At 41.7% G+C, this 23,891-nt stretch overlaps 1 protein-coding gene across 1 annotated transcript in view; it reads left to right on the forward strand.

The window, feature by feature from the left end:
- Positions 1-2,309: 2,309 nt before the first annotated feature.
- CNTNAP1 (contactin associated protein 1) overlaps positions 2,310-23,891 on the forward strand; it is a gene marked incomplete at both ends in the record, with an annotated part of 49,564 nt that continues 27,982 nt past the window's right edge. Inside the window, 6 exons of the mRNA XM_081346207.1 lie at positions 2,310-2,385; positions 2,908-2,945; positions 3,962-4,142; positions 5,476-5,669; positions 19,894-20,041; positions 20,666-20,869. Coding sequence (XP_081202333.1) covers positions 2,310-2,385; positions 2,908-2,945; positions 3,962-4,142; positions 5,476-5,669; positions 19,894-20,041; positions 20,666-20,869 — 841 coding nt within the window. The remainder of the gene's footprint in view (positions 2,386-2,907; positions 2,946-3,961; positions 4,143-5,475; positions 5,670-19,893; positions 20,042-20,665; positions 20,870-23,891) is intronic.

Consider the following 23,891-nt stretch of genomic DNA (forward strand, 5'->3'; position numbering starts at 1 on the left):
CTATAAGTACCAGTCCTGAGTGGTCCCAACCATGCCAAGTTCTCCTGACCTCAGCTGCAGTGGGAGTGAAGGAATCAAGGGGTGAGTCCATGGAAAGTCCCATCATTCCTTCTCCAGTGACAAGCTCTGCAGCTGGACGTCCTGAAAGTGACATTTTGACCTGCCTCGCCTGTTGAACTATTTCCATCTGACTACCCTGGAACTTCGGTTTGTATATAGACTGGGTATTGCTACTTCGGAACTTCGGTTTGTATATAGACTGGGTATTGCTACTTTTTTTTAGTTTGTTGCTGTTTCCTCCACACTTTCTTCAGACCATGGGCCTAATAATTAAAGGAACAAAAGTGAGTTGTATTTATAACAAGACCACGTATTCCACTTGCAAAGTGGGGAAATAGGGTCATTTGTTATGCTTCTGTCAATACAGTAAAGCCCTACCAACAACTTCAAACCTGGACATATGGAAGGATGCACAGACTATACCTCTTGAGAAGAATAATATGAGACTTATGGATAATGCCAGAGTCTCTTTTAATGCATGTAAACCTATTGACTGTAATCAAGCTAAATGGACTAAGTGTGAAGCGATGAGGTGGAAACTGGCCTACTCATTTAATGCAAAATATACATCCTACCCAACCTGATACAATTGAAGAAAAATTCAATATGATTAAAGGATTCAGCACTTTCTAGTGCAACACTGATTCCTGCAACCCAGTATGCTTCAAGATAACCAGACCAGCGGATTTCTCAACATCATTTGGACTATCGATGGAACCAGACACAAATATGGCTTCAAGTTGACATTATTATACCACCATCTCCAAAACATTTTAGAGTTTTTCATTCTTTTTGTGATGAACTGGAAACCACAACTGAAATTCCCTTAGTATCAAAGAATGTTTTTATTGATCTGGCCCAAAAGAATTGCTTCATCTTTAAATGTGTCTAACTGTTATATGTGTGTGGATACTAGCATGGGTGAACAATGGCCTTGGGAAGCACGTGAAATAAATTTTACTGCCCTGACTGGTCAAAATCTCACTTGAAAAGCCACCAATAGACCCAATATGTGGACTCTGACCACTTCCATAGTGGGAAACTTCTGTTTTAAAAACAGAAGATTTTGGTAAAAACTTTGGGAAGACTTAGGTGTGAACATCTCTGGTAGTTGAGCACCTTGGTATCCTTTTGATGGATTACCATCAATTGGCCCAACCCCAGAATCCTCTGGCAAACTTTCCCCAACTGTCTACCTTATGGACCAATCTAACAGGTGCCACCCTCAACTGGAGTGCCCCAAGATGCACTTACTACTTGGTAAGAAGATGGAATGTGTAAGCTATAGGACTCTTGTTTATATGCTTAATAGATTTATTAGACTGCAAGCTGTATTAGAAATAATTACAAATCAAGGGCATTTAGAATTACATAATGCTGTTGCTTCTCTATATTACACTTACACAGGAACCTCCATTAGCCCGAGGCGAGAAGCACACATACAGAAAGATAAAGAAAATTAATTGGTCAAAATTAATAGGAAAATCTTATGCAAGGATGGAAAACGTGTACATGGATGGGATATATTGAAGGAGGGAATAAGGGAGTGTACAGGAATGATTGATGTCTTCCTTATGATGTAATGGCTCTGTTGTCTGATTTCCATTGGCTAACAAAGTTTATAAAGCAATGCTACCAACTTTCTAAGGTGTGGCACTTCTGGATGTAACTCTGTCAGCATTCGAGATTATTGGCCACCCAGCTGCTTAATTTGATCAAATAAAGTGCTGCTTGATCAAGAAGTCTCTGCTTGGGTTATCTGATTAGATTGATATGATATCTCAAGTTCAAGTAAGGGACTAGGACTTTACACTTATATAGAAGGTTTCCAGTTTTCCACATAACACTCTGCTTCCAAATATAATACTATATTGACTGGAATGATGACAAAATGCAACTTACTGGGAGGTCATTAGGCTCAGCACCCTACCCCAAAGCTGGGAAAGTTTAATTTTGTAGAGAAATATAGCACATGATATATATATTATGAATAAGCCCTTACAAACTGGTTGGAAGACAATGTTCACGAAGAGCGCTTCTGAGCCACCGCAGAGTGCGCTTAATCCTAGCTAGCAAAAACTACTTCCCCAGGTACCCCTTGTGAGGTATACGCAGGCGCACCACCGCAGTGGAGCGCGTGTCTGGCTGCTCCGGGCAGCAGGCGACGGCTGGCGGAGCACACGTGGGTCGGCGGCCAGGCGGCTGGGCGTCGCAGAGAGCAGCGAGTCGTGCGGTGTTGCAGCTCCAGCATGGGTGGCAGCGGGCAGTTTTTAGTGATGCTCTTCGCGGCTTGCCTGCATCTCTACAACTGCAGCTGGTTTAAGCGTGAGTGTCCCGGGACGAAGCGCATCTGCTTTTAGCTGCATTGCGGCGGCAGCAAGGATCGGGCCGGGAGGAAAGGAAGAAATATTGCGGTGGGGAAGGGTGATCCTCAGGCATCTGTCCTTAGCGCAGGGGTGACTGCGGCGCATTTGAAGCAGGTGGGGATGCTGCCTTTTCACCAGCTGGTGGGATGCTCCTCAGAGACCTTGCTCCGCTAGATTGCTGAAGGGATCCGAAATAGGGTTCAGGCTCCCCTTGAAGAACGTATAGCTTCCTCCCTCTTCTGCCGAAGAGATAGGCAAGGAGTCTGATCTCGGGGCGGGGAAATGGGTGGATGGGATGAGTATTCCTGATAGCTGACATTCTGGTCAAGCATTAGGAAAGGCCCTGAGGCTTTTCTGCCTTGGCCTCTCCTGTGCCAATAGAAACCAATAAAAGGTGTGCCCCAACATTCCAGAGATGGTTTGCAGGGCACTAGGGTTTATATTGGTTTGCCCTCACCCTTCTCTTTTACATCAACTCCAGGCTTTTTGCAGCAAGTGACGACTGTCAAATGTGTGGAGGTATAATTTCTATCACCTGTGCTAGTTATGGAGAATGGTTCTTGCAATGTTAGCTGTAGTCCCGAAATGTCTTGGTTTGGGAAAGAGTGCTGTGAATTCTTTATCAATATTGGTTACAAAGGATCTTTTAAAACATTAGGCCTGTTCTGAAGCCCTAGTTGGCAGCTTCCCTTTCCCATACTCTTCCTATTTGCCCAAGCTCTGCAAAATGGTAAGCATTCCTGGACCATTTCTTTTCTTCCCTTCACTGAGCATCCTATGTTGATACTTCTGTGACTTTGCAGTACTTCACTTTCAAGGCATTTGTTGGAAGGAGGAGACTTTTGTGCCAGTTTTTGCAGAGGAGGACTTGATTCTACGCAGTTCAAGCAAATTTAGAGTGTGGGAGAAGGATCAGATGGCCACCTACTTGTGTTTGATCCCCTCACATGTGTCAATCTGCCATTATTCTCTTTCTCTCTCCATGATAACACCTTGCTACCTCCTTTTCTGATATCTCATAGATAGGCAGGAGAGAGGGATGAGAAAAGAATTCCTCATTTTGCTCTCCCGCAGATAAAGACAAGAGCAGAGCCTGACAAGAGCAGAGCCTGCAAGGGCGTGTCAGCCACTCTCTGCAGTAGGAGAGGACGAGGGAAAACAACCAGGAGAAGAGGGAGGGAGGGAGGGAGGGAGGGATGGACAGCACAGGTACTGGATAGCTGGATGTTGTTTCACCATCACCGACAGACATAAACCCTTGCTTTCACACAAATTATTTTGTTTCTTCTCCCACTGATTTGTACAAAAAGTATTATATGGGGCATGCTTCATTCTTGAGGAAATCTATATTGTAGTGCAATGTAATGACAGACTAAAAAGTAAGTCTCCTTCAAGTTGTGCTTGACACCTACTGATTTCATGGATACGTTTGTGTACTTTTCTCTACAGCAGTATGGGAGTGGAGCCCATGGCCACTTTTTGGGATTTTTTTTTTTATTTCCCAATCTTGCCTGCAGCCTGGTTTTCTTGGTTAGATCGAAATACTCACCACTCTCAACCTAATTGGCTTCTGGCTTGGCCAGAAAGATGAATTATTTCCATTTTCATCTGTAGGTCGCTGTGATTATGAATTGGTTGGGCCTCTCTATGTTTGGAATCTTGGTGCATCTTCTCACTCTAGCATCTTCCGTGCTGCTACATTTGGTCGGATTTATGGTAAGTTAAACATGAATAGGCAGAATTCCTGCCTCTCCCACCCCGCTAATTCTCTCTAGTTTAACATTGCTATAATATACAGCTAAATTAATTCTGTATTACAGATTTCAAAAAGTTCAAAGGAGATTCACAAGCAAAACATGATGACATAATTTATCCTTCTATTTTCATATATGTGCAAAAGTCAAAGATCCACCATAATAAGACAAAAATCTAACCTTTTAGGATTGAGGGCTTTCAATAACAATTTTCTAGCAGTTGTTTTCTAGCTACTTTTGCTTTGCTTCTTCTGATAGCAGGAATAACTAAACAAATCAGGAAGCCTCCATCTTGGAATTACTATATTGAGAAGTATGGCTGTTCTTTTTGTGTGTGTGTGTGTGTGTGTGTGTGTGTGCCTTCAAATTAGTGTGGACTTCTGGCAGCTGCCCATATAAATCCTTCCAGTTTTTTGGGCAAGATTTCAGAAGTGGTTTGCTATTGCATCCATTCTAGAACTGAGAGAGAGTGACTGACCCAAGGTCATCCAGCTTGCTTTGTGTCTAAGGCAGGGCTCATGATCTAGACAGATGCCTTAACTACTACACTAAACTGGTTCCACTGTTTTCCTAGCAAGCCTGAATTGGGAACCAAGGACAAACCTTTTGCAAATGTGCCTTGTGAAGAGACATGAATCAGGCATCATGGTCTAGAATTAATGAAAAACAAACCATGAATAAAAGTTCTCTGGTTTGTTTAGTTGCATTGCTTACAGCAGGAGTAGTCAAGCAGAAGATACCAGCATACTTGATCAATCGTTGTGATTGCTTGTTATTGACCCAGAACTCCAGACAACAACTGATTCACTTTGTGGCCATGACTCTCTATACCTTTTCCAGAACCTGATAGGGTTAAGACAATGGTGCCTTTGACATCATTCATTGTGGATATTGATGACTTCGGCACTTTACTATGCACCATATTTCCATGGCACCTGGTAGAAATCCAGGAAGGTCCTTCCAAACTTTCCCCCAGCCTCCGTTTGCTTGCTGGACTGGGTGGACACAATTATCTGACTTTTTTTTAGAGGAAAAGTAAGATTTAAATATAATATATTTTTTCATTGGTCTCTCATACATTATTTGTGCTGCTAATCAGGGAAGTAGGATTTGGTGTTTGCTCTGAGCTCTTTTAGGTAAGGGGATATTGTGTTGATGAGTAATTCTTTAGAATGCACAAACTAATGGCAAAGAGTTTTGAATGGCAGCATATATGTACTCTATCAGGAATATAGCTTCTACTTCTATCCCAAGCTGTTTCCTCTATATCTCTCTGTTCATATTATGTTGTACAGGTGCGGGTGGTTGGTCACCAGATCCTCAAGACAAGCATCCGTGGCTCCAGATTGATCTGACAAGGAAAGCACATATAAAAACCATTGCTACTCAGGGGACCTTCAACACCTACAATTGGGTGACACGCTACATTGTCCTCTATGGTGATCATCCCAGCAATTGGAAGCCTTATTTCCAACAGGGGAGCAATTGGGTAAGAGACAAGTTGTGACTTCTGCCCTCAAATGGCGAATTTGAAGCAGACATGTAATCCTGATTTGGACTGGATGCCATCAGAAATATTCTGTGGTCCTCCAGGGTAAAATGATATTCCATCATGACTGACTGAAAATTTGGATTTGACTAAAGTTTCAGGAGCGGTAATTATGATGAGCTTTGGTAGTGTGTTGTTTTTTATACCCTTCTAATTTCTTATCTTCCCATAAATTTGTTTTTCATCTTTTTAGTCATTTTCTTAAAAATCTTTTACTTATTGTACCTTTCATTTATTGTGGCTGCTATTTGTTTGTCAGCTTTGTTTCCCTGTCTTGTTTTGGTCCTACCATGTTTTTTTAACCATGTTAAAGCATTTTTTTCTATTCTGTTTTGTTCTGCTTTTTAAAATGTTAGCAATTTTATTATAATCAGATCTACGAAGCTGACTCAATGAGGTCTTATTGTAGCACATGGGTCAAATATTTAGTTTCTGATGAGGTGGGAATTTAATTGGACGCATGCTGACATTATATTATGATAGAACGTATATAATCAATCTTGTTAATATCATGAAATGTGTTGTTTTTTCACTACCTGAAGACATAAAGACTAGTAACCTGCATGTATCTGAGATTACAATTCCCATTATCTCTTTTATGCAGCCACCCACAGTGACAGTGCAAAACATAATCTTTGCAGGAAGTGGCCTGCAAATTTTACAAGCATTTATAATTAATTCAAGAAAGAAGTCACTTAATTTTCCTGTTAATCTAAACTATATTTTATAGTTAATCCAGTACTTTTCTAGTAAGTCATGCTACAGTATAATATTGTGGTTAGATTATGAACCTAAAATAAGAGAGATCCAGGGTCAAGTTGAAATTCCATTACAGCAGTCTGTATTTCTTAGCCAATTTTTTCACAGGATTGTTATGAAAATAAATTGGAAGAGGAAGCACTATCCCTACCACTTGTTGATATAAATCATCAAGTGATACACAGTTTGAGACAGTTAAGCTTAACATTTTTATTTTGTTTCAGGCTCTCCTTCCAGGTTCTATTCAATAAAATGGCTGTACCAGACTGAATGTAACCTGCTTTTCTGTTTCCAGAATGAGATTCTAGAATCTGGCTTAATGCCACACAGAACAAGAGTAGACAATTTTTTGTGTTTGAGACTGCATGTTTTGTTTTAATAATAGTTTGTATTAAAATTTAAAATTACAAAGATAAAAAACTAATGCAAACTAAGGAAAATAGAAGCAATAAAAATGCAAAAAAGAGAAAAAAGAAGGGGATCATCAGATATCTCATCTTTTATCTACTACCAAATAATAAAACTTCATCTTTAATTTGTAATTAATAAAATCCATTGAGAACTACTAGAACTACTAGAAATAACTATAATGGTAACTATATACTGGTAGTCCTTGACTTATGACAGTAATTGAGCCCCAAATTATGGACATCAAGCAGGTTATCATGTGGTTGTGACTGATTTTATGACTTTTTTTGTGACAGTTAAGTGAACTGTTAATGATCAGTTTAGTGGTCATTAAGGGAACCTATTGTCTGTTTCTTGCTGCAAATTGGAGGTAATGCCAGTTTTCCAGCAAAAAAAAAAGACATAAATTGCAGTCACGTGACTTGGAATGCTGCCAATAGCTGCCAGTTGCTAAGCGCTAAAATGCAATCATGTGACTAGGGGTGTGTGTTGGAACTTAGAATCTGAGTCACAAGTACCATTTTTTAGTTTTGTTTTAACTACAATGGTTGTTAAGTGACTGTTTTGTAAATCAAGGACTACCTATACATACTTTAAACCAGTAAATCAATTTCATAATTCTTTACACAATATCTTGTCATTTTTTCTAAAACTGGAAAGGAAAAAACCCATAACTATAAACAATTTTTAAAACCTCATTATTGAAAATTTAAAAAATGATTGAGAACTACTAGAAACAACATTGAAAATATTAATCTTTAATGATGTCCCACAAATTAACATCTTACCATCTTTCTTAATCTTTTCTCAATTATGATATCATAGCTTATTACTTTCACCTAATATACAAAGCTTTGTTTTCCCCCTATCTTATCTATAAACAAATCATTCAGTCCTGCTGTCAGACTGCAAGTTTCAAAAATATTTTTTTCATCCTCTGAAGGGTGCAAAGATATGGGAATGAGGTAATGTCACTGTAAGGTTGGGTTCTCCTTCATTTTGCATATTTATTTCCTCCCTTGGTATGTTAGGAACAATAGAGGATTCATAGTCCTATTTTTAATGGGTAAAATTTGGTAAAACCTGACTTTTTAATTTAAAAGTCAGCTTATCAGTCTGAAAAAATGGAGCTTATAATTCATAGTTATTTTATATGACATGTTACCACTATTTTGAAGCCACTGGCAATATCCTACCTAGGCAGTACTAAAATTGAATACACATTTCTAACGTCATCTATTCCACAGAGATTTTTATCATGTAGTATTAGTATTGGGACTTCCATTGCTTATGTTTACAATCCTTTGTCACTTGCTACTCTCTTCCTTCTCTCTCATGATCCATTCTTAACTTTGCATTACGCAACAGAATATTAATCTGATTTAGGAGATCAAATGCTGTTTTCTTTCGATGACGCTAAGTTGATCTGTTGAGAAGTGTATCTCACTTCATTCTGGAAGTTTGTATAAATGTGAAGGCTGTTACTTCTCTGAAATTTTTTACTACTTTTCCTTTTAGTAACTGAGTATGATAAATCCTTCTGATCGTATAATTTAATTTTTCTAAATTAAACAATCCATGATTGTTACTGAAGTGGAATCGTCAGACCTGCCCCACTCTATACAAAGAAAGACCCTCGACTCCATTAGGTTGAAGCAAAAGGTTTTTTTTTTTCACTAAAGGTGTTGGTTGCAGTGAAGTCAGGCTAACTCTAAGGTTTTCCCACATGAAAAAGATACAAAAAAGTTTCTTTCTTCCCTCTGACCAGTCTGTGTTTTGCCAGTTGGAGCTCACCAAGATGTTATGAGAACAGAGAGATGCTGTGGGTAATTCCTTTCTCAGGGTGCATGGCCTTGGTGCCTGTGGTACAAGCCGGTTCTGAGCTTCATCACTTGTCATCCCCCCTTCCTATTTCCCAATACACAATCGTATTGCCCATTTGTCCCACTCCCACTCCTCCCTCCAGCCTTTGATGGCAGGAACTGGCAGAACCACGATGTAAAAAAGATGTCGAGACTCTAGAAAGAGTACAGAGAAGAGCAACAAAGATGATTAGGGGGCTGGAGGCTAAAACATATAGGGAACGGTTGCTGGAATTGGGTATGTGTAGTTTAATGAAGAGAAGGGTGAGGGGTGACATGATAGCAGTGTTCCAATATCTCGGGCTACCACAAAGAAGAGGGAGTCAAGCTATTCTCCAAAGAACCTGAAAGCAGGACAAGAAGCAACGGATGGAAACTAGTCAAGAAGAGAAGCAACCTAGAACTAAGGAGAAACTTCCTGACAGTTAGAACAATTAACCAGTGGAACAACCTGCCTCCAGAGGTGGTGAATGCTCCAACACTGGAGGTTTTGAAGAAGAGACTGGACAGCCATGTGTCTGAAATGGTATAGGGCACGGGTCGGCAACCTGCGGCTCCCAGCCGCCCGGTGCGCGCGCACCTCTTTGAACGGGCAGTGGTGTGCGCGCACCTTTCCAAATGGAGAGTGGCACCGCCCGTTTGGAGACGTGCGCGCGCACCTCCCCGAATGGGCGGAGGTGCGCGCGCACCTCCCCAAACCTTTGGAGAGGTGCGCGCGTACCTCCGCGCGAACGGGCAGAGGTGCCGCTCTTTGAGGAAGCTGTAGCGGCCCGTCTCCGAAGCTGCCGAAAGACGGGCCGCTACAGCTTCCTCAAAGAGCGGCACCTCTGCCCGTTCGCGCGGAGGTACGCGCGCACCTCTCCAAAGGTTTGGGGAGGTGCGCGCGCACCTCCGGTCGTTCGGAGAGGTGCGCGCGCACCTCTCAGAATGGGCAGGGGCGCTGCTCTTTGAGGAAGCTGCCGCGGCCCATCTGCAAAGCTGCTGAAAGCGGCAGCTTTGCAGACGGGCCGTTGCCGTCGGGCAACCGGGAACCGGTTCCATCTCACTTTTTTAAAAAAAATGGCAACCGCGTGAGTCCGCGCATGCGCAAAAAACCGAAACTTTTTTGCGCATGCGCGTGCATGGACACACGCACGCGGCTCCCACTTTTTTTAATTTGTGATGGAACCGGTTCCCAGTGGCTCTTTTCCTTTTTTAGGTTGCCGACCCCTGGTATAGGGTTTCCTGCCTGAGCAGGGGGTTGGACTAGATGACCTCCAAGGTCCCTTCCAACTTTATTATTTATTATTATTATTATTATTATTATTATTATTATTATTATTATTATTATTATTATCTGACATAGAGTTTCTTAAAATCAGTCTAGTGGTAAGTTTCTTTCAAAAGTTATAACTCAGATGCATAAATGTCAGTCATTAATTGTAACAGGCATGGATAGGCTTTGCTTTATAACTGAATAGAATGGATCTTCCTGTAAGAGAAGAACCTTTGAAGGTTGTGGATAATGGGAGTTGATTGTAATGTGAGTAAAACGATGCTTCATTGCACACTGCAAATGCTTTTCATGTGGGGTACTACCTGTTAATAGAGATTATCGAAACCTTCCTATTTAGCTACTATGTTTTAAAAACATAGCTATATTTTATTTTATTTTATTTAAAACATTTATATAGCCAGTGTATTATGTCTTCTATGATCAGGGCCTTGACGAGGCAAAGAGGCTTGTGTGGGTGGTCACATAGCAAGAAGAACTGATGGCAGGCAGACCAAGGCAATCATAGAATGGATCCCACTTGATAAAAAGTGTCCATGAAAGAGTCCTAAAACAAGATGGATCAATGACATCAGCAAGTATTGTGGGCCCAATTGGCAAAAGGAAGCTCAGGACTGCATTGGTTGGAAACATGCAGAAGAGGCCTTCATCCTGCAGTGGATAGACAATGGCTAAAATTGATGATAATAATATTATATAGCTTGTAAGATTGTCCATGCTTGTAATATTGAGATACTTGGAAAAATAATCTATAATAACTATGACTTCCAAGTTCATAAATAATACTTTAATTTATTATCTAGGACAGGGCTTTTCAACCAGTGGTATGGGTACCACCTGTGGTACATTGGCATCTGGCAGGTGGTACGCGACCATCCTAGAAAAGTGGTAGCAGGGGAGGGGAATGAGCTGAAGTGGCAGCACCACAAAAGCCTGAGCAAGAGACGGCTGGAGCTACAGGGCTGTCAAGGCTCAGTGGAAGCACCAGGATCAGCACCAGTCTCCAGCTGGAGCTCAGCGCTGATCCTGGCACTTCTGAGCCCAGAAGAAGCGCCGATCAGCTGGAATGTTGCAGCATCTCCAGGGTCTTGTGATTTACATTCAGATGCTCTGCAATTGATTCATATTTATGATGGTCACAGTGTCCCAGGCTCATGTGAAGTGACCAAAACCTGCTGCAACCACCCAGCAGATGGGGGGGGGGGAGAATAAAAACCAAACACCCCTCCAACCCACCCCCGCTGCCAATCCTCAACAGAAATGCTCACAACAATGAAAACCTCAGACAGGAGGAAGAGCACCGCCAGGTGGGCAGACAGGTGTCTTGCTCGGCTGTGGCTTGGGGGTCACTTTTTTCAGGGCCATTGTAACTTCGAACAGTCAGTAAGAGAACTGTTGTAAGTTGAGGACTACCTGTACTTCATCACTTTTTTCCTTTTTTTTTGGTCATCAAGTTTTTGACACCTTGCTAGGCGACTGATGGTACTCGGATGTTGCCATATCCTAAAAGTGGTACAATGGGTGAAAATGTTGAAAAGCCCTGATCTAGGATCTGTTTGGCATATGTTTGATTATCAGTGTTTTTTTTAACTGACAATTATTTTTTGGCAAAAATCATAGCCAATTACAAATATTTTAAAATGTGGATTTTGCTATCAAAACTCTAGTGTTGCGACTTCCGGTGGCGACGCGACGCCGAAGACAGCCGTCTTCGGGCTGCCCGCTCCGCAGCTGTGTTTTTCCATCGTAAACAGCGCCGATCAGCTGTTTAGATGGATTTGAAGCCCCCTCCTCGGGAGAAGAGGAGGGGGTGAGGCCCCAGGTAGGGGTTGAGCTCTCCGGGGCCACCTGAGCTGAGAGTTTGGGCAGCTGAAGGATTGAGCCCCCCCGAAGCCTGGGTTGCTCCGAGCTGCGCAGCGCCCCTGCTCCGGGATTTATGGAGCAGAGCCAGGCGTTAGCAACCACCCTTGCCAAAAGGAAATACTTTTGATTATCAAGATGCAGGCAGAGCGGTACAGGAGGTCAAGGTGATGTGGACTCTTATCTTTATTCTCTAGCTCAATGGATTTTATAGCTTTAAAGTGAAAGTGCGCAATAAGTGAAAGTGGGGGAAGATGGCGGCTAAAACTTCTAAAGCTCTTCGGAGTGCGGGGTCTTCCCTGGTGCAACAGACCTCATTGCAAGCTTTGCTTCCTCCTGCACCTCCTCCGGCATTGACGCTTAAGGATTTACAAGATGCTCTTGGAAAGCATTCACAATTGATGTCTGACATGATGGATGAAAAGCTGAAAAAGTTGGAGGAGAAACTGGAGAAGAAGATGGAAGAGAAGTTTAGAGCAATGAGGGTGGACATGTTGTCTATGATTGAATCTGTAGCTGAATGTGTGCAACAGCTGGATGAAAAAGTGAAGGATCTCAGTCAAAAGAACTCTATATTAGAAGCAAAGGTATCAGAAAATGAAAATATAAGGGATAAAATGGACGGAGAATTGAGCCTTGCTCAGTATCATCAGATGCAGTATGCTATTAGAATCAGGGGTTTAAAGGAGAACTGTAAAGAAGATTTAAAGCAGCTGATTTCTGAGGCTCTGGAAGGGGTATTGGGCCAGCCAGCATCTGAAACTGAGGGAAATATGGACAAAATTTTTCGTGTAAATTCATGGATTGCAAGACAAAGGAAGTTACCCAGAGATGTGGTGGTCTATTTTACAAAGAGAGTAATTAGAGATGAAGTTATTCAAGCTGCCTATGATACTAAACTGGTAGTGGCTGAGCAAGAAGTCTTGGTTTTAAAAGAGATTTCTCCGAAGATTTTAAGGAGAAGGAAAGATTTTGCATTTTTAGTACAGGAACTTAAGAAATGTGATATTAAGTTTAGATGGGAGATTCCAGTTGGACTGGTGGTGACGCATGAAGGTAAAAGACATCGTCTGGTTACTGTGGCCCAGACACGTGATTTTTATAGCAATGTGTTAAAAGCAACCCCCCCTATCATTTTTGGAAGCTGTTAAGGGATACGGCGAGGGAAAGCTTCAAGATGTTGCAGACAGACAGATAGAGGACAATGGTGTTGGAGGGGATCAAGATACAGTTTCATTGGATGTTGCAGGAGGCTAGAGGAAGACGCGTGCTGCCTTAAGAAGAGTGAGACGAGAGCAAGAGCAAGACCAGCAGATAGTTATGGAATCTCCAAAGTGTATTTACAGTGAAGATGTGGGAGGGGCGCGGTCCAAAGACGTTTTGGGGGTCATGACAGACGTGCTCCAAAAGTTTTGGGGCGTTAAGATTGCTGATTAAATTTTTAAATTAGTATCTTAATGGATTAAATTTATCATAGAGGAGAAAGAAAGTTTTTTTTTAATATTTAACACAATTTAAGATGGATGTTATTTGCTTGTTAGAAAAGTATATTCGGGTTATGGACTAAAAGTGTGTGTTGAACACATTTGGTGTGATACATGCAAGAATTATTTTTGATTATGGTTTAGTTTGGTTGGAGATTATTAAGGTTAATAGATAGACGCTTTTGGCGCGTAACTGAGAATTTGTTTATTTTTTTTTCTTTGAAATTAATATGAATAAGGACTGGGATTAAGAAAATCTATTCTGAGTAAAGCTCTTTTTTGTTTTTCTCTTTTTCTTTTTTACTTTATTTGTAATATTAATATTGTTTGTATTCATTTTACATGAGCTAGAGGGAGATAGAACTAATAGTTTATTGCTGATAACATAGGGGTGCTTATGTTTGTTTTTTGATTTTATACCCTGTATTTAGCTCTGGGAAGTCGGGGGGGGGAGGAGGGAATGGGGGGAAGGGATAGGGAGGGTTGGGTGGGGGTGGGGGAGGGGGGGATTAAAGTTAAAATGTATTGTAAAACTTTTTAAATAAAAAAAACCTCTAGTGTTGCACGTCCTCTGTTTTTAGTGATCTGGCCTCATTACATTTTTTCTGGTACTTATAATGTCCTAGTAGAGATAACAATTTGGACAGCATCAAGAACTAGACTTTGCCGATGATAGGAAAAGAATTCAGCACTGTGTGTGTGTGATGGCTAATCATTTTATATACAATTTAATATTGTTTGCTTCTCTGGACCAAACATCTCTGCTTCTTCCAAAAACAAAGCATCTTTTACTTCAAATGTTTTGCCTGGATGATATTTTGCATGAAGATTATATCTCATCCTAGAGAACTGTTGCTTCAAACAATCTGCTCATGTTAATCCTCAGTAAGACTAGATGAACATGTAATCCATGAAAACTGAAATTTCCTCCTAGTGTTCAATGAGTGCAGACATTTCCTTTCGGAGCAGCTAGATCAGGGGTGTCAAAATGCTGGTCCATGGCCCGGATGCATCATGCGGAAGCCGTGCCCACCCCAGCTCCAGCAAGGGAAAAAACATGATACGTCATGACACATCACGTGATGCAGTGAATTTGACATCCCTGAACTAGATAGTACTAGAAATTCAATAGGAGTTAATAAACATATTCCATGTAGGAAAATCTGGATCTTTCTAATCTGCCAGAGTCCACAAGAAGCATCAAGCAATAAAAATATCTGAGCTTCTCAAAAATATATAAAAAAATCATTTACAAGCATATCCTCCTTTTACTGGTCTATGAATATATGAATTGTGTCACATTTCTTGAGCATTGGTGCTATTCATGGACACCAGTCTGTGTTCTGAAATTGTGTTCAATCATTCTTATTTATTAATTTGATCTCTATAGCCACCTATCTCACGTATATGACTCTGGGCAGCTTACAATAAAATAGATACAATAAAATAAATATTTGTTTTCATTGTTTTAACTACTTTATAGTTTTAGAATTGTAAGCCACCCATAGTCACTTGACTGAGATGGGCACCTATAGAAATTGAATAAATTAATAAATAAAAATAAAATGAAATATGAAATATGAAATAAAAATACATAACAGCTAAGCATCATAAAATAAGCACAAACAAAATTAAAAAAGTATTCTCGGTCATACTTTGAGGCACCAGGTACAGGTACAAACCCAAGCTTTTAGAGCCTTGTGAAAGGCCAGGAAGGAGTAATATAATCTCAGGTGGAATGATGGAATAATCTTCTATAAAGTGGTGTCATGGCAGAAAAGACTCCTTCTGAGCCTTGCCAGCTCTTGGTACATCTACTCTAGTGTGGCTTTACTTTGTAAAGAACAGCAATGACATTTTAGCTTATAGAATGCATAGGGCAGTGATGGCGAACCTTTTAGAGACCGAGTGCCCAAACTGCAACCTAAACCTCACTTATTTATCATTGGGTGCTGGATGGGCGTGGCCTACTGGGTGGGGGTGGCTGGCATGGGCGTGGTCTACTGGGTAAGTGTGGCCAGCTCGACGTCACTTGCGTAAGGGGCACTTGTGCTGGGCTGAGCAGGACTGGGGCAGATCTGAGGGTCTCCAGCAGAGGTGGGATGGGACTGGGGCGAGTGCCAGGGCATGGTCCACTGGAGGAGCCTCACTGATATTAAAGGTGGTGGGGGAAGAGATGATATTAAAGGGGAGTGAGGAGTGCCTGCACTTTATCATTAAAACTACCCTTTAATTTCAACTCGTGAAATAGCTCTGCAGCCTTACATTCAGGCACCAGAAGCATTTTCCAGGCCTCTGGAGCTCACATCCATGGGCTCACGGCGAATTTGGGGCATGCAAGTGGCCCAATCCGCTCTTTGGAGGCCTAGAAAATGCTTCTGCTGCCTGGATCTAGGGCTGCATAGTGATTTCACGCACACCCCACGGCCAATCTGGGCAGCAGAAGCATTTTCCAGGCCTCCGGAGCCCAGATCCGGCTGCTGGTGCACCGCAAAAATTGCTCCGGAGGCTTACCTGGACTTGTGCTGGCAGCTGCCTCCCACCATCCAGCCCGGATCTGCCCAGCAGCTCTTGCAGCTGCTCCCTGACTCTCACTGCAGAGAGAAAGAGAGCGAGACCGCAGGCATACTTGGAGAGGTGGAGGGGAGCAGCCTGGCCCTGCCTCCCTCCAGGGCGATGGTGTGCATGACCAAAGGGACGGCTCCGCTTGCCGCCTGTGGCATGCATGCCATAGATTCGCCACTATGGGCATAGGGAGTAGTTTCTTGGAGGGAAACTTATGGTTATGCAAGCACCATGGAGAGTTACTTCCTCATGACACTAGGACACTTCAATAGATTCCTGAGCCCATAAGATTGATTAACTGTCAGTAGTATGTATTTTTAATATTGTTTGAATACTGTCTCTAGAGTACTACTGGCAATATCAAGCTTTGCTTGCTTGATCTGCAGGCAATGTAATAGGAGATGAAGCAAGTCCTAGAAATATTTATAGATGAATTCTGAATCCATTTTTGTCAGCCTCACCAGGTGAATCAAGGCGGAAAATCAACTCTGCAGAAAGCTAAACATACTTTTTAATTAATATTGGCTGGCTATAGCAGAATCTTGCAAGTCTGATTGTGCTCTACCTCCTTTTTCTTCTCTATAATTTAATGAATTAGAGATATCTGCCTGATTCATTTTCAAATGCAGTATTAGTCTTGTTCTGGACTTAAAAATGGTTTTAGCCCCTTTTGCCTTGAAGTAAACTCCCTGGGTTTTTTTGACAAATTTCTCTTCCTTCCTCTTCACACAGTTTTATAAGTTTTTGACTTAGCTTTTAATGCATACTCCACAGTCATAGATTTATAAAGATGCTTCCTGTGACTTGGCAGAAACATACATGCATACAATTACTCTCCCAAATAAGTGCTCAATGGATCTGTTTTTTTCTGCACTCTTTCACTGCTCAAATACAACATAATTTGTTCCATATTCTTACATTTATGACACTTAGCAATCATACAGACATATCCTAACCCTTTTTATGTATCTTTTGCCCAATAAGTATCCCTCATGCCCTTAAATTGGATAAATATAGTGCCTTAATCATGAGGTTTTCTTGCCTGGGTTCTTATCAGCATTCCTTTTTCATACTAATTTGGGTGGCTAGTGCAATGTAGCGGGGTTAAGGACCACAAAGAGACAGCAGGCTCGTAGTTGAGAACCTTTATTTCGTGAGGAACCGGACAGCTGACAGTGTGTTGGGGATGCCCTTTTATACCCCAGCTGGCGGACCTTAGCCCAATCCGGGTAGCGTATTTTCCCGCTGCAGATGCTAGACCCAATCAGCAGTGGCCGGTTTGACAGCTAGGAGCTGTCAACAGGTTGCTGCGCCTGCGTGGTATCCGGCAACCGCTTTGTCAGCTGAGAGCTGTCAAAGCTGCTGCGCGTGCACCGTCCGCTGTCGGCAGTCTTTGACAGCTGGTAGCTGTCAAACTGCCATGTGTGCGCTGTCAGTATTTTACCTCATAACCTTTAAACATATTAACGTGGTGTAACTTAACAAGTATAACATCTTAGCACATAACACCGCTTACCCCTCCCCTGAACTGGTGGGTAATTACGTAGTTGTCTTAACTTGTATTGCTGTGGGACCACTCGTAGTCTTTTAGGTAAGCGGGGGGTCTTCTCATTCAGCTGGAACGACAGAGGGGTGTCCCTGTATTCTGTTCCCTTTCTCCTTGACCAGGAGGAGAAGGTGGTTGCATTGGTCCGGCCCCCAGGACCAAACGTGATGACCAAAAAAAAAAAGGAAAAAAGGGATGAAGTACAGGTAGTCCTCGACTTACAACAGTTCGCTTAATGACTGTTTGGAGTTACAATGGCACTAAAAAAAGTGCTCCCCAAGCCACAGCCGAGCAAGACACCTGCCTGCCTGCCTGGTGGCACTCTTCCTCTGGTCTGAGGTTTTCATTGTTGTGAGCATTTCTGTTTAGGATTGGCAGGGGTGGGTGGGATGGGGGGGGTGTTTGGTTTTTATTCCCCCCATATACTGGGTGGTTGCAGCAGGTTTTGGTCACTTCACATGAGCCTGGGACACTGTGACCGTCATAAATATGAATCAGTTGCCAAGCATCTGAATGTAAATCACAAGACCCTGGAGATGCTGCAAGATTCCAGCTGATCGGCGCTTCTTCTGGACTCAGCAGAAGCGCCAGGATCAGCGTCGAGCTCCAGCTGGAGCCTGGTGGTGATCCTGGTGCTTCTACTGAGCCCTGACAGCCCTGCAGCTCCAGTCATCTCTCGCTCAGGCTTGTGCGGTGCTGCCGCTGGTTCAGCTCATTCCCCTCCCCTGCTACCACTTTTCTAGTATGGTCGTGTACCACCTGCCAGGTGTCAATGTAGCACAGGTGGTATCTGTACCACTGGTTGAAAAGCCCTGCTCTAGGAGCTGCTATTACTTTTGGAATTCTCTTCAAGTACTGATTTACTACAACAAATCTTAGCAGACGTAGTTACTTTTCAAACTATAGGCTTGTTTGGAATAACAGAGTAACAATAACACTTAGACTTAAATATCACCTCATAGTGCTTTATGGCACTCTCTGGGTAGTTTATAAAATCACTATATTGCCCTCAACAATCTGGGTCCTCATTTTACTGACCTTGAGTCAACTTTGAGCCCGTCAGGATCAAACTCCTGGCTGTGGGCAGAGTTAGCTTGCAGTACTGCATTCTAATCACTGTGCCATCAGGGCTTCTAAGTAGAACAGACTATTAGGGATACCAAGTCTGACCTTGCTTCCTGCAGGAATCTGGTCTAATCTTTGTTCTTGACAAAGGGGTCTCCAGTTTCTGAGCAGACCCAATTCAAGCATATCCCATAAAACACTCTGAGATTTAGCCAGGCAGGCATATGTGGGAAAATCCAAACCTTCCCTTTCTACAGGGTGAACACCCAGGGTGGGACCCAGGGGGATATAGAAAGCAGGTTTAAAATTTTAAACTATGTCTACTTTAATGAAGAGAAGGACGAGGGGGGACATGATAGCAGTGTTCCAATATCTCAGAATTTGCCACAAAGAAGAGGGAGTCAAGCTATTCTCCAAAGTGCCTGAAGGCAGGACAAGAAGCAACGGATGAAAACTAACCAAAGAGAGAAGCAACCTAGAACTAAGGAGAAATTTCTGACAGTTAGAACAATTAACCAGTGGAACAACCTGCCTCCAGAAGCGGTGAATGTTCCAACACTGGAGGTTTTTAAGAAGAGACTGGACAGCCATTTGTTTGAAATAGTATAGAGTTTTCTGCCTGAGCCGGAGGTTGGACTAGAAGACCTCCAAGGTCCCTTCCAACTCTATTCTGGTTGTTGTTGTTGTTATTATTTTTATTATTATATATTTGCCACCTTGAAACAGATTTTTTGCTAGTTTGTGTGTGAAGAGAGTAAGAAAGAGGATTAATTCTAAAAAAAATCAGTTTTCATTTGAACTCAAGAGTAAATTATTAATATTAATTTGCTGCTTAATAGTTTTGAGAAGAAATATGCAATGATTAAAGATAGATCTTCCTTCCTTTCCTTTTTTTGCTCTACCCAATATGTATTAAAATAAATTATTCAACCCAAAACACATTCGGTTCTTGTTGTTCCTTTGCTATAATGAATTTAATACACATTGAAAACTTATTTTAGAATCTGTGAAAGACTTTTGTGATGAGAATGAATTATACGTATAAGGAGATACCGTAAAGTGAGAAATTTATTCCTTTTAGTTCATTGTATTAAACTGCATCTGGCTATAACAGCTGGCACAAGCCCTTCCCTAAGTGACTATCCATATCTTTTATAAGTTGGATTTTGGGGCTGCATGTGAAGTATGAGTTGTTTCTTACCTCTTGTTGGTCTCTGATTCCTCCACCCCCACCCCCCATTTGTGAAAACCAAGATTTCTTATGCAATATTAGAAGTCCAAGCTTTTTTAGCCACATCCAAAGTAGCATTTCCAACTCTCGCTTTTCTTTTTTCTGACCTAGACATTTTTTGGCAATGTCAATTCTAGTGGTGTGGTCAGCCATGACCTACATTACCCCATTTTGGCTCGCTATCTCCGGATCATTCCTGTGGCTTGGAACCCACAGGGCGCTATTGGCTTACGAGTAGGCCTTTATGGATGCTACTATGGTAAGTAATTCTGCTGAGAATAATGTCCTTTAGCTGAAGTTTGGAAACAAAAAATGGCTGGAAATATGGAAGGTGTAAGGCAAAATTTATTCTCACCCCCTCCCTTTTTATGAAAAGTGAAGTGAGAGGGATGCAAGTGGAATTTGAAGTGCCTTTTTTCTGTTTACATTACTTAGGGAGAGAGTAGCTAAAAGTAATATATGAAACAGATCAGCCTTTTGTGCTAGAAATGCAAAAAATATCTTTAGATAAATTATTGAAACACCTTTTCAGCCTTTTGTTTTGAGGCAAAATTATGATTGCCAGCTTTATTTTGCCATTTTTTCTTCTTAAACTCTGAGAGTGAAAAAAGGATGGAAAGAACTTGTTTTCAAGTTGTATTTTTCCAAGAGGGTGTTTTGGTCAGAGTGAGACCAGGTAAGATGGGGAGCAACTAGGACTTGGGAAATTGTCTGGCATCGTGAAGAACAGGGACAACTTGATCCCTGACCTCAGCCTCTTCAGAGGTTTCAGACATGCAAGCTTAGCATGGGTCTTATTTGGGATTGTGCTGGTTATGATGAGCTGGTGGTCACTTGGGAAAAGGACTTGACTTGTGATAACTACACTGGTTCTTTCCTGCAGATTCTGAAATCTTATATTTTGATGGGGATGATGCCATTTCTTACCAGTTTCGCAGCAAAAAAGTTCGTTCCACTGAAGACATCATTGGGTTCAACTTCAAAACCATGGAGCGTGAGGGCATCTTAATGTATGCAGCAGGATCTCAGGGAGATTACCTCAGTGTCGAACTGCAGCAAGCCCAGCTGGTTCTGAGCATAAGTCTTGGTGAGATTAGAAGGAAGAAGCACGTGCTTGGTAGCTGCCAGGATTTTTTGTTGATATGTAAGAGGAGGAGGAAAAAGCAATCATCTTTGTTTCAAGTTTGAATTGGGGCGAAATGTGCTTCTGAATTGTGGTGTATATCTCTATCCCAAGCAGTAAGGAGATTTAGAGCCGCATTTCTGGGTTTTTTTGGGGGGGATGGGTAACGTCATGGGAACTGTGCATTGTTTTATTATACCAGCTGCAGATTGCAGTCAAGCAGACTTCAAAACCAATGAACATACCCACCAAATCTATAACTTGTCTCTGAAAATGCAGTTACATCCCAACTATATTTTATTTACTGCTAATTCTCTGTTTTGCGGTATGTCAGTTTCTAAATTAAGATTTTAATCTTCCTCTTACACACTTTTACATCTTTTCTCTGGTCTCATGCACTCCAAGTATATTGGAGCTGTATTAGGATGGTGACTTCCAGAATTTCCAATTTTCATGTGGAAACTGGTATCTTGGGGAGTACCAATGCACCTGAAAGACCCATGTTGAGAAGATTTAGTGTTAAGATTCAAAGTAAAGGCAGGATAGACCTCAAAGCACATTTCACTCTTTGTCTTTCCATTGAAATCAATATTCAGAACAATAAGTTCTGAATAAGTAACCTATGATTTTATTGATCATATTTAAAGGACAGAGGGTATACGGAAACTTTGATGGGATGAAACCCACAAATGGAACACACAGCTAGAGGGATTCAAATTATTTAAATGAAACAGACCAAATAAAAAAGGAGGTGGAGTTGCTCCCTATATAAGAAATAACTACATCTCTACAAAAATAGAGCACAACAATGATGAAAACTGCCTTGAATGCATTTGGGCCAATATAAAAGGAGAAAAAAATGACATTGCCATAGGTGTATACTGTAGGCCACCCAACCAAACAGAGGTAATAGATGGACTTTTTGCTAGTCAGTTAACTAAGGTATGTAGGAAGCACATCACAATAGTAATGGGGAACTTTAATTACCCTGACATCAATTGGGAGACAAACTCTGCACCAAGTGGAAGATCAAACAGATTCTTGACAAACCTAGCAGACAACTTTGCCTCCCAAAAAGTAGAGAAGGGAACTAGGGCAGACATGTCCAACTCATGATGTCCCGTGATGTTGTGCAACGTATCGGGATGGTTTTGCCATTGCTGGCAATGAGGTGGTGCGGCTTCTGGATGACGCATCTTGCCCATGGGCTGCAGTTTAACACCCCTGAACTAGGGGATCAGCCATATTGGACTTAATTCTCATTAACAGGTAGAAGGTTTTGAAACCACAGGAACCTTTGGGGGGTAAAGACCATGCAATATTGGAATTCAACATTATGCAAGCACAAGCAATAGAACACAGTCAAACTAGAGTCTTGGACTTTAAGGATCAAAATGAACTAAGGCTTGCGACAAAAATAAAAAATAACAAAAAAAACCTTCTTTCAACATATAAAAAACAAGAAAACAGTTAAGGGAAAGATTGGTCTATTTGTGGGAGAAAGTGGCAAGAAGGTGACAAGCATCAGGGAGAAAGCAGAACTACTCAACTTGTTTTTTGCATCTGTATTTGCACAAATGGAAAAAACAGTCCAACCTATCAAAAACACTACCGTAAAAAACAGATTAGAAACACGATAGGTAATAAAATGGTAAGTGAGCACCTGTCCACCCTAGATGAGTTCAAATCACGAGGGCCACATGGACTACACCCCAAGGTTATGAAGGAACTGGCAGATGTGATCTCAGAACCATTGAACTGTATTTTTCAAAGATCCTGGAGCACTGGGGAACTACCAGAGGACTGGAAAAGAGCTGATGTAGTTCCCATCTTCAAAAAAGGGGAAAAAATGGATCCAGGAAACTACAGACCTGTCAGCCTGATCTCAATACCTGGGAAGATCTTGGAAAAGATAATCAAGCAACGAATCAGTGAACACCTAGAGGCAAACAAAATCATTACCCAAAGTCAACATGGGTTTGTCAAAAACAGATCATGCCAGACAAATCTTATTGCATTTTTTGACCAGGTAACAAAATTAGTGGACCAGAGGAATGCTGTGCATATAATTTACTTAGACTTCAGTAAGGCATTTGATAAAGTAGACCACAACCTACTACTTGATAAGGTAGAAAAATGTGGGTTAGACAGCATCACCATCAGATGGATTCGTAGCTGGCTGACTGGCTGTACTTAGCATGTGGTCCTCAATGGAACTGCATCCACATGGAGGGAAGTGTGTAGTGGGGTGCCCCAGGGCTCTGTTCTGGGCCCAGTGCTCTTCATCAACAATTTGGATGAGAAGATAGATGGGGAACTCATCAAAATTACAGACGACACCAAGCTGGCAGGAATAGCCAACATTCCAGAAGATAGGCTTAAGATACAGAAGGATCTTGACAGACTTGAACATTGGGCACTATCTAATAAAATGAAATTCAGTGGTGAAAAAAGTAAGGTTCTACATTTAGGCAAGAAAAATCAAATGCACAAGTATAGTATCGGTGGTACCTTGCTCAATAGTAGCAACTGTGAGAGGGATCTCGGAGTTGTAGGAGACAATCACTTAAATTGAGCCAGCAATGTGCTACAGCTGCCAGAAAAGCCAACACAGTGCTATCCTGCATTAACAGATAGATAGAATCAAGATCATGTGAAGTGGTAATACCACTTTACAATGCCTTGGTAAGGCCACACTTGGAATACTGCTTTCAGTTTTGGTCACCATGATGTAAAAAAGATGTTGAGACTCTAGAAAGAGTGCAGAGAAGAGCAACAATGATGATTAGGGGACTGGAGGCTAAAACATATAAGGAATGGTTGCTGCAATTGGGCCTGTCTAGTCGAAGAGAGGGATGAGGGGTGACATGATAGTAGTGTTCCAAAATCTCGGGTTGCCCCAAAGAAAAGGGAGTCAAGCTATTCTCCAAAGCATCTGAAGGTAGGACAAGAAGCAACAGATGGAAACTAACCAAAGAGAGAAGCA

This window comes from Vipera berus (genome assembly GCF_964194415.1).
Source record: "Vipera berus genome assembly, chromosome: Z".
NCBI classification, from domain to species: Eukaryota; Metazoa; Chordata; class Lepidosauria; order Squamata; family Viperidae; genus Vipera; species Vipera berus.